The sequence below is a fragment of the Corythoichthys intestinalis genome, chromosome 2, assembly GCF_030265065.1.
Source record: "Corythoichthys intestinalis isolate RoL2023-P3 chromosome 2, ASM3026506v1, whole genome shotgun sequence".
NCBI lineage: Eukaryota > Metazoa > Chordata > Actinopteri > Syngnathiformes > Syngnathidae > Corythoichthys > Corythoichthys intestinalis.
In genome coordinates, this window is record NC_080396.1 from 47,783,113 (window position 1) to 47,794,870 (window position 11,758).

The following is an 11,758-nucleotide window of genomic DNA, read 5'->3' on the forward strand; positions in this document are numbered from 1 at the left end:
CTACATAAACCATAACTTCAGTGCTCTTGCATCTTTTTTCAGGGCCGATCCCAATTAATAGTGAAGGAAACAGACATATACAGTATAAAACGTTTAGTACAGTTTTCCAAAATCTGAATAGAACTGAAAGGTTAATGGATCGTGCGGACTGCATTTCATTTAGCTTTGTTTTTAGTTCAAATAAAAAGAAAAAGCCAATGTTCCCTCTAATTTTTCATGTCTGAACAGACACACAAGGTCCCTGTGCACACTTAGGACCACTGTATACTAATGTACATCAAACTCCCACATTAAAACTGTTCAGACCATAAGCAGCAGCTAATCAGGACAGGTTTAAAATAATAGGAAAAAAATTAGGGCTGGCAAAATTAACGCGTTAACGGCCGGTAATTATTTTTTTTAATTAATCACGTTAAAATATTTAACGCAATTAACGCATGCGTGGAACGACCCACTCAAGCATTGCCGCAAACAGACTACAATGGCGCCATTTGAAGTATATTGAGAGCTAAGGGCAGAGACAAGCAAGTGGAGTGGACGCAGGTGTTACCGGCACCCGCCAAGGGGGCCGCTGTTATTTTCAATGTGATCGGCATTGTCAGATTGAGCAGTGAGGAAGAAAATGGTCGAACGAGCGAGAGAGCAGAGAAATTGCGCAGTTAGCGCAGGCCCGAGTGCTGCGTTCCCCACATGCTTTTGTTTTGTTACTAAAAGTATTCAGAATAAGCCTTCTAAGGGCCCAAGTACACCAGATGCATGATCGTTGCAGTTCCGGTCCGGTTCAGTGTTGACTGCGTGCCACGCAGTACGTCAAAAACAGGCAAATCATACCGGCTGCGCACGGCTGCGGTCCGCCAACTCCGTTCCCTCGTGAGCGCTCGCGTGATCGCGCGCTATAATGTGCCATTTAAAACAACGAAAAACACACGGAGTCTATACTCATCAGAGAAGCAGAGAGAGAGCACATTTTTTCTTTGCATATTGATATTTTAGTTATGTCTGTCTCTTAATTCCAGATTGACTGCATCATGTTGAGATCAGGGCTCCGTGTGTGGGGGTAAGGGGGCGGGGCCCTATTATGCCCTTGGTTGTGTCGGTGGGTTTATATCTTTGTGCACATTTAAAATTTATGGCACATAACATCTCATAGAGCTGTTATAAACAACTGTTAAACAATCTGCAATATTTATAAAATGGATAGCGAATTATATACTACACGAGCTAAAAAACAGCGTACTTGGAATTGGTGTCTCAACACTGCAGATTCCTGTGCCCAGCGCAAACTGTTGGTTTTTCTATGAAAAGTCAAGTAAAATGTAGGAAAGAAAGAGAAACGTCTCGAATAGACCACCAGGTCGAAACTTGTGGGTGTCTCTATTCTCTTTCGTACTTTTCCCCCTCGACTCCGTATACAGACATTGTGTGTGCGCTGGGCACGAGAATTTCTGCGGTGGAACCACTTCCAGATACGCTGCTTTTTTTTTTTCTTTTCCGCTCAAAGTTGTCAGCACGTTGTGTGTTTGATATCAGTGCCAAAAAAACACACATAATAGGACACCTTGCAGCTTCGCTTTTAATGCTGTCCTTATAATAACGATCTGCTGCATCGTATATCACTGTGACTTTCCACCTCCATGATGAAACGTTCGTCGTCCATGTTCGCTGGTGTTTGAACTGTGAATATGCAACTGGGCTGTTACGTCCAGACCCAGCTCCGCCCATTTTGTCGGATGCGTGTCCGGCAAGAATAGAAAATAGCCTATACCATCCGGCGGGCATGCGGCACGCCGGAGATGGTTCGCAGTCAATCCGGAGCACTGACGCGGCTGGTATACGTTGAACAGTAGGATATAATGGGAATGGATTGGCTCTGGCACTATTTTTTACCGGAGTCGGACCGGAACTGCATCGATCATGCATCTGGTGTACTTGGGCCCTAACGCCTCTCGGTGTTTATATGTTCGCCGCCGTCTTCCTCAGGAGGTAATTGGACGAACCGAGCCATCTGACAACAATGAGCCAACATGATTCACCGGTCCAATGGGGTCCATAGCACTACAAATTTCCTAGCAGGATGAAATGGTAACGCAGATATTTAATGGAACCACGCTATTTAATGGGTTACGCAGTAGCATCTCTTCCACAATTGTTAAAACTATTGTGGCAAGCAACATGGGGATGTATAACTAGAGATGAACTTTTATTTAACACCATGTGTTGTATTCAACGCAAAGATATATCCTTTGCAGCAACCACTGTGACTCATAGTTGCTCAAATTCCCATCATGCATTTGGGCATTAAGAACATTTAAATCGCTACAGTATCATTTAGTGAAAGCACAACAAAAATAATATTCCTATCTCTCAAAAATAAAATAATGTTCACAAAAAGAAAAGCACTCAATGCAAAGAGATCTGGCATTCCCAATCAAAATAGCTATGCAAAATAATACGCTATTCAAAGATTAAGTTTAGCTCAAAAAATACACTAGATGGCAATATTTAGTCACAATATACAAACTATCAAAATTACTATAACTTGTACTCACATTTATCTTTTATGAATTAAAAGTCTTTCTATCCATGGATCCCTTTCACAGAAAGAATGTTAATGTTAATGCCGTCTTGTGGATTTATTGTTATAATAAACGCAGTACTTATGTACAGAATGTTGAATGTATATATCCGTCTTATCTTTCCATTCCAACAATAATTTACAGAAAAATATGGCATATTTTAGAGATGGTTTGAATTGCGATTAATTGTGATTCATTACGATGAATTTTTAAGCTGTAATTAACTCGATTAAAAATTTTAATCGTTTGACAGCCCTAAAAAAAATGTCACCCAGTTTCACCGCTTGTTCTTCTATTATCACAACATACTCCATTGTCAATCCTCCGATGTCATAGGCTACAGCGACACATTTTTTAAACCTCAAACAGCCTCTTTAATTAAGACTTTAGTGTGTGAAGGAGTGGAAATATTTTTAGTATGTAAATATTAGATACCTAATTTTGATGCAAAGGTTCAATAATGAGGTTGTTTTCATCGACCTGTAGCAGTACCAAACTCATCTGGCAAAACTGCCAAATGAGTCATTCCACCAAGGAGGACTTGTTAAACACAACTGTATATTGCAAGGAGCAGCTCACATATACCCCTGCTGCAGTTGTCTATTGCCCGTCAGTTGTCAGCTGGTGCAATGTCCTTTGCTTTTAAGAGTCCTTTCTATATGGGAAACAACAAATACGTCCTGAGAGCGTGAATGAGGAGGGAGAGTAGTGTATGAGTTCGATTATCGGCAATATGACCATTTTAATATTTAGTTTTTTCCGAGAAGAGCAACTGATTTCAAGAGGAAGATTATTTACCTCTAGATTAGTTTAGTCACTGCCCACCCAACTTCCTATGCCTCAGCTGCACACCTCCACCCAACCATGCAGCTCCTCCACAAACCTCTGAATCTGAAATAGTACTCTACCAGTACTGGAAATAGAGCAGCAACATAATGTCAAGTGCATAATGCCAACAACGTACTCTGTGTTTGTAAGACCTACAGAATATGTCAAACAGACAAAGTTAATGTAGATTTTTATGCAGCTACATGTATCTTACTGTAAGTGCAATGAAATCTAGCAGCATAATAAACAATAATAAAAAAAAAGAAAAAAAATCCATTGAATCCACAAAACAAGTGATTATTTAAATTGAAATAATTAATTGAAAATAATTGAAACACAATTTTTTTTTTTTTAATAGAAATTAAAAGTAGAGTAAAAGATAAACTGACAATTAGCAAGATGCAGGCTATATGATGAAAGCAAGAAAAAAAGGCCCTTTTGTCATGTTACAATATCGCCATATACTGTAGATTCAAATTTTTAGGTCACATACACGTCGTCTTTAGCATTAAGTTAGCATAGACTATATGTTTGTTTGAAATGCATAATGTATGAGTCTCTTTGTTTAGTTTAGTTTGAAGACCATTTTCTAATTATATCTCCCAAACTGCTACTTGTTGTGAATTTGAGTTGCTAGTTGAAATGCAACACTCATTTGGCAAGTTTGCCCTTTCAAGTCAGAGCCAAAAAAACAGCAAAAAAATAAATCAGTCGATGCATGTCTCTTATCCTGAGAAACCTATTGGTCACTCATATACCAAGACATCATTACTTCAGCGGGTTGGAAACGGCTGCATCTGGAGGGAGTCGTAGGTGTCTCTGTTGGCAGTGCTGAGACCCTGAAGTCATATTTCAAAGGTTGCATTTTTGTGTGCGCAAGGAAGAAATGACAGCAAAAATTTGATTTATTGACTGAAATCGAGTTTGCCTTTACCTGGTAAACTAGATCTTTTCTTCTGGATCTCTGTAAAGCAGACATTATTATTTATGAGTGTCTGAAAAAAATACTGCCATTTTTTCATTTGTGATTGTTTTTAGTTTCTGATCATGTTGTTTTGTCTGTTTAAAAATGCAACACAAAAGGGAAGATGTTGATTTTACACACTTCAATTTTAGGGTCAATTCAAAAATACAAAATGGAAAAATGGACCATGGGGGTGTATTAAATTTTTTTTCACTGGGCTGCGGTGGGTGCTGGATTTCATTCCAACAAAAAAGCCCTTTTAACCTATCTGTTGTCTTACAAGTGTAACCAGTTGATTGCAGTCAGTTGCTGCATGTTTTAGCAGAAACTTCATTGGCTAAACTGTCTGTGCTTGATCAGTAGGAACAAAAACCAGGACCCACAGCGGCCCTTCAGAACCGGTTTGAACAACCCTGCATTAGGTTGTCACCTGTGACAATCAACCTGGACCATAAAAGACACTCAGCAAATGATCCATCAACCATTTTAGAGATTGGAAGACCATGCATTTTTTTGGACTAAAGGATTGTTCCAAAGCATTTTAACCCAAGTAGCTACAAAAAAGCTCTCCAAATATTGTCACGACTAAAATTACTGTAGAGTGGTAGGCGTATGTGTTCATGAAAAGGAGATAGACAAATAACTATAAACTGATGTAAGTATGAAACAAGAATGATTAAAGATGCAATGCAAAACTACTGAACTTATAAGTAAAATACAACAGAAATTTTCCTTAGGTAGCCATTTATTCACAATCCACTGACTAGAGAGAGCCAATCACTGCAACAAAACCAATTATTTTAAGCCTTCTTTCCACAATGGACCTATTGCTAAACCGCGCCCCCAAATCAGAAAACTCGGACACCGACCGTAGAGTTGCATAGGAATATACTGTGTGGTCGTGACTTAAAACATCCTTTTTCGACCTTTAAAATTGCAAAAACCCAAGTGTTAATGATGCGCGTGGGGTAACTGTAATTCTGACACTAGGTACCCTGAAAGATTGGGGGGAGTTTTTTTGTGCCTTTTTCAAAGCCTAAAAGAAAGCTTGCCAAATGCAAGCTATGAATAAGCCTCTGTTATCAACCACATACACAACTGAATGTCAAGACAATCACGAAGGACACGAATGCTTGCTCAAAGGTAAGTTAAAGATCGGTTAAATGATCGAGTTGTATGTGATTCGTATATGTGTGTACAGTGCCTTGCAAAAGTATTCGGCCCCCTTGAATCTTGCAACCTTTCGCCACATTTCAGGCTTCAAACATAAAGATATGAAATTTAATTTTTTTGTCAAGAATCAACAACAAGTGGGACACAATCGTGAAGTGGAACAACATTTATTGGATAATTTAAACTTTTTTAACAAATAAAAAACTGAAAAGTGGGGTGTGCAATATTATTCGGCCCCTTTACTTTCAGTGCCGCAAACTCACTCCAGAAGTTCAGTGAGGATCTCTGAATGATCCAATGTTGTCCTAAATGACCGATGATGATAAACAGAATCCACCTGTGTGTAATCAAGTCTCCGTATAAATGCACCTGCTCTGTGATAGTCTCAGGGTTCTGTTTAGAGTGCAGAGAGCATTATGAAAACCAAGGAACACACCAGGCAGGTCCGAGATACTGTTGTGGAGAAGTTTAAAGCCGGATTTGGATACAAAAAGATTTCCCAAGCTTTAAACATCTCAAGGAGCACTGTGCAAGCCATCATATTGAAATGGAAGGAGCATCAGACCACTGCAAATCTACCAAGACCGGGCCGTCCTTCCAAACTTTCCTCTCAAACAAGGAGAAAACTGATCAGAGATGCAGCCAAGAGGCCCATGATCACTCTGGATGAACTGCAGAGATCTACAGCTGAGGTGGGAGAGTCTGTCCATAGGACAACAATCAGTCGTACACTGCACAAATCTGGCCTTTATGGAAGAGTGGCAAGAAGAAAGCCATTTCTCTAAGATATCCATAAAAAGTCTCGTTTAAAGTTTGCCACAAGCCACCTGGGAGACACACCAAACATGTGGAAGAAGGTGCTCTGGTCAGATGAAACCAAAATTGAACTTTTTGGCCACAATGCAAAACGATATGTTTGGCGTAAAAGCAACACAGCTCATCACCCTGAACACACCATCCCCACTGTCAAACATGGTGGTGGCAGCATCATGGTTTGGGCCTGCTTTTCTTCAGCAGGGACAGGGAAGATGGTTAAAATTGACGGGAAGATGGATGCAGCCAAATACAGGAACAGTCTGGAAGAAAACCTGTTGGTATCTGCACAAGACCTAAGACTGGGACGGAGATTTATCTTCCAACAGGACAATTATCCAAAACATAAAGCCAAATCTACAATGGAATGGTTCAAAAATAAACGTATCCAGGTGTTAGAATGGCCAAGTCAAAGTCCAGACCTGAATCCAATCGAGAATCTGTGGAAAGAGCTGAAGACTGCTGTTCACAAACACTCTCCATCCAACCTCACTGAGCTCGAGCTGTTTTGCAAGGAAGAATGGGCAAGAATGTCAGTCTCTCGATGTGCAAAACTGATAGAAACATACCCAAAGCGACTTGCAGCTGTAATTGGAGCAAAAGGTGGCACTACAAAGTATTAACGCAAGGGGGCCGAATAATATTGCACGCCCCACTTTTCAGTTTTTTATTGGTTAAAAAAGTTTAAATTATCCAATAAATTTTGTTCCACTTCACGATTGTGTCCCACTTGTTGTTGATTCTTGACAAAAAATTAAAATTTTAGATCTTTATGTTTGAAGCCTGAAATGTGGCGAAAGGTTGCAAGGTTCAAGGGGGCCGAATACTTTTGCAAGGCACTGTATATATATGGCGGAAAACACTGAGGTGACTTGAAGTTCTGCTCTGAGACCCCCAATTTGGCCAACTTTCAAAATTGTCCGATATGCACGTGTGATACATCATTGAAAAGCCTAGGAGGGCATTTCTAAAAAAAAAAAAAAAAAAATTCTTTAAACAGCAAAACCCTATCTGGAGGCAAGAGCACACGAGAGCAGAATTAAAGACGCCACGATTTTATTGAGATATTATCGCGTACTTACCTTGTTTCGATCCAAAATCTCCATGTAGCATGTATCACCGAGTGTCAAGACACAGCTTGCACAACAATGTGAGGCAGAGGCGTACTTATAATAGTAATAGACAAATGATAGATACTATTTACAGTGGTGGCAGTTTGGGGGGGCGCGAAACATTTACTTCTTCCTTGGGGGGGGCGTAACAGAAAATAATTGAGAAGCACTGGTTTAATAGCATATAGTAAAAAAATGTAGACTTAACTATTAAGGTTAGTTTGTTAACATTTGACTGCCTACTTGTTTACTAGCCGGTCACACCACAAATAGAATAAAATATAACCAATCTACGCTGTCAACAACCTGGCACTGACAGTCTAAAGCATACACCACAAACTTTGTATTAAGAAAGAAATATGTACTTACATTTTGGTCACAGAAAGGAAATGTCTCCACACAAACACCTAATATCTGGCTGCGGTCAACTCGACTGCATGCTGCTCTCTCACCATTAATGCCATGAGCATTCATTTACACCGTTTTCATGTTGCACATATACTGTATGTGTGGGATGTAAGTTGTTTATTTAGCACCTCTGGATAATAATAAGAATCCAACTGAATGTAAAAGACTGCTTATTCATCGCCACAAAAGCTTTGGGAGCGAAATCTGACAGAAGACATGGCATAATGTTACTGAGTAGCTAATGTTATAGCTAGATAGATATTCGGCCAATGGAGTTTCTTGCGAGTGGTAGCATTCTGCCTCGATTATAATAATGGTCTCCTTTCTGACAAGTTAAAGCCATTGACATACCGCTCGACTGAATATTGCAACCCTCTCTCTCTGCTTTTTTTTTTTTTTTCGTAATCATTAAAAAATACAGCTCTATTGCAGCTGTGGTAGTGCAAATTCAAAAATGTGAACTCTCGCCATCATCCATAAATCGTTTGTTCACTCAGCCACTTTCACTGAGAGAACTTGACAAGTTGGGTTGTCAGAGTTTTCCAAGCTGGCGTGGCTTAGCAATAGGTCCATTGTGGAATATGTGGGGAAATATGTAGTTAACCATGGATAGGCCTATTCACAGTTTGGCATTAGCAACTTTGTGTACAAGTGGGTGTCGGAGGAAAACGTATTTTCCAGCATATATTATTCTAATGAATAGACTGAATAATTGTGACAACTAATGCAAACTTATCTCAACACTTTCAGATCACATAAACACAAGTGATTAAATATCAAACTCAGTCCTGTGGCCCATTTTTCAATTTCACATTTTATAACAAAGCCTCAAACTGAAATATGAAAAAGCAGTTATCTGTTGTGTTAATGATAACACATATGCAGGAATATTGATATTGACTTTTGGTTTTCCATTGTCAATAAAAAATGGGAAGAACAAATGCAACAAGAATTGGAATTATCAAGTGGCACGAAAACAAAACCAACACTCACGTCTCTCTTTACAGGAAGTTCTTTGTATTCGTCTTCTGTTCTTCTGTTCAATGCCTGAAATGGGGTGCGTAACACACATGCACACACACACGAAAACAAGCACAAATGCTCAGTTTTCTTTTGTTTTCAAACAACAAACTTACTAGTACTGGTACCGTGTATGGAGAGCTATCATCCTTCCAGTTGTTCTGTAAATCGGATGATGAACAGAACAGAACATAATGAAATATGATGAATATTAATATGTCACTGGTATTTCTAGATGAATGCATGAATGTAAAGCATTCCTCCACAATGAATGTTTAACACTTCTTGAGATCTTAATGTTTTATATTCAATTATTTTCACAATGATTTACGACAAATGCCTCATATGAGAATATGCCTCAGGGGTGCCTATTGTTTTTTCTTAGGGTCACTTACGCGTCCTCTCTCTGGGTCTGCTCTCCGCTGTCCTCTTGCACCCTAGCCAAATAAATGACAGTGCCTACTCTCAGTCACAAATCAAAATGGCAACAACACAGCAGCAGAATGGCTCTCACCGTCTGGCCGCTATCCCTTAGCTCCCTTGTTTTGAAGAACTGCACAGAGACATTCACGGTCACTGGTAGCAATACAGAATGTGTGAGAACTCTGTAAATACCAAACTGACCTTCTCCTTAATAAACATGGCAGTGATGACCAGGCCGTACAGACCCAGAAAGCCATCCAAGATGTAACACAGCTTGGGGTCATACAGCGTCATCATGGCATCTACAAAAGAATTTGTGGTCAACAGCGTCTGTCAATGAAAGCATGTGTTGCAATTTTGACACCCTTCGGTTTGAGCAAGGGCATTTGTCATCTTTTCAAAAAGCAAAGCATGTTCCTGAGTAGCCGAGAAGCCACAAAGTTTCTTCCTTGTTGATTAACTCTTTCAAACAATAATTTATTAAGTAAGACCCATTCCAACTAAAATTCAATGCCAAAGTTTAAAACGTTTAGAGAATGTTTCGAGTAGAATTGGATTTCTCTTTTTTAACCCATGAAAAAACCATCTCGAGCACTTCCTGTATGCTCCAGATAACAGTCAAGTCCCGATAAAGATAACTTGATCCTAAAGATCTGACAAAGTTTTACCTGCGGGCCTGATCGCCAACATCAGCAGACTTGATGTCTCCCAGAACCCCATCTTGAACTTCTTGGAGTGTCATATAAAACTTCTCTTCTTTGGCTATGAACTGGGACAGGAAGTGGGCTGGAGCTGCTGCGGTAGGTGACATTGCACGCCCACGTCGACCCGCACACAGTCAGTTGTTTAGTAGTGACTGGATTTGACTGAAATTCCCATTAGTAACTCCACTTAGCACTAAAGTGCTAGGATGAGAGGCGTGGAGAGAAATCTCTATAAAACACATTATTACTCCAAGCTGAACTCAAGCAAGTATTTATTAAAGCTTGTATTTACTCATTTGCACAGCACCTTTAGAAACACTTCAAAACCAATTTACTGAACCAATCTTAGTTGGGTGAATTGATCAGGTTGATCAAATGTTAGAGGTTATTGTGTGTAGTATTGCAGTGATGCCTTGAAATACTTGTGTAAATTGTTCTTTGACTACCCTGTATCTCAATTAACCACTTTTTATACTAGCATTGTATTATAATTTATTTAAAAAATACACAAATGACAAAATTAGGTCTAATGTGAATATCTGTCATTTCTTTGCTTTAATTCAATGGTCACCATGCTGCTCCTTCTGGCAAACGCTCCCAAGCCACCTGGGGGCCGTGTCATACAGAAATGTGAATGGACATGAGGTCAAAAGAGGTCACAAAGTTTTTTGTTTTTATGACATAACACCCAAAAAATTCTATACGTTATCTTGTATCTTGAAAATCGTATCATTCCTATCTCTGGGTACCACCGTCTCATGTTTACTAACTTATGCAAGTATTTTAAAAGTAAATGTTTCAGTAATTTGAAGAAAATACAAAAATGGACACTTGAAACGCAAAAACAACCAAAATGATAATAATAACTACAACATTTGAGCGTGTGTTCATGGGGGCACTTGAAAAATGCATTAGTGAACCAATTCATCTAAGTGGCCGCTTTTCCCTTACATAAAATTATATAAAAATTGGACAATCGTTTAGTATTATCTTTTGCTACATGTTATTTGCCACATTGGGTCAGCAGGATCTTCAAAGATTTTTTGAGACAATTAGGCTCGAGTCACATGGACTTGGACTCGAGTCAACTTGAGTCCCAAATTTGATGACTTGCAACTCGACTTAACTCACTTGAGCTGGGGGGGGTCCGAGACTGGACTTGACTCGTGATGCAATAACTCGAGACTCGACCTGACTCATGAGGCAATAACTCAAGACTTGAACCGACTTGAGACAATGACTCGAGACTCGACAAGCGGACTCTAAAAACTTGGATCGTAGATTGGTTCCCACCTGCCAGTGATCCGCTTGGAACACCTTAATGCAGGTTTATTACCTGCAGAAAATACTGCAGTTTTTGTTTTTTACTTGATTTACATTGACAGTAAGGTTGCCCTCAAAGATAAACCTGTGTGCTTTGTGGGTGGGGTGGGGACCAATGCTGAAGGCCTTGACTAACTTGTGACTCGACTTGACTTGACAACCTTTTGACTTGGCACGACTTGTTTTTAGAACCTTTGACTTGACACGACTCGTCCTTACAACCTTGTGACATGACTTGACTCGACATAAGCTTATGACTCGACTCGACCACAACAGGCAAGACCAAGGACTTACTTGTGACTCGGATCATAGTGACTCGTGCAATTGTTTGCCGATTTTCTGATTGAGCACACAGCACCGTAATAACCACTATGTTACAGCATCTCAACTTTATTAAAATACTGACATGTTACG

The 11,758-nt window shown here is 39.6% G+C and overlaps 1 protein-coding gene across 1 annotated transcript; it reads right to left on the reverse strand.

Moving 5' to 3' along the window:
- Positions 1–3,693: 3,693 nt before the first annotated feature.
- On the reverse strand, positions 3,694–11,681 carry LOC130911945 (T-cell surface glycoprotein CD3 zeta chain-like). Its single transcript, XM_057829634.1, has 8 exons — positions 9,986–11,681; positions 9,519–9,619; positions 9,409–9,447; positions 9,290–9,331; positions 9,023–9,055; positions 8,868–8,921; positions 4,339–4,368; positions 3,694–4,243 (listed from the first exon to the last, which is right to left on the reverse strand). Exons 1-8 carry the CDS (start codon positions 10,035–10,037, stop codon positions 4,178–4,180), a joined length of 417 nt encoding a protein of 138 aa, XP_057685617.1. The 5' UTR covers positions 10,038–11,681; the 3' UTR covers positions 3,694–4,177.
- Positions 11,682–11,758: the final 77 nt, after the last annotated feature.

What these genes read in the sequence shown, in the direction of transcription:
- LOC130911945 (XM_057829634.1), bottom strand. Translation starts at nt 10,037, where the DNA reads ATGGGGTTCTGGGAGACATCAAGTCTGCTGATGTTGGCGATCAGGCCC. An exon ending in GTTGGCGATCAGGCCCGCAG is followed by an intron (nt 9,620 to 9,985) that starts GTAAAACTTTGT and finishes ATTCTTTTGTAG; the next exon opens with ATGCCATGATGACGCTGTAT. An exon ending in CAGACCCAGAGAGAGGACGC is followed by an intron (nt 9,056 to 9,289) that starts GTAAGTGACCCT and finishes TCCGATTTACAG; the next exon opens with AACAACTGGAAGGATGATAG.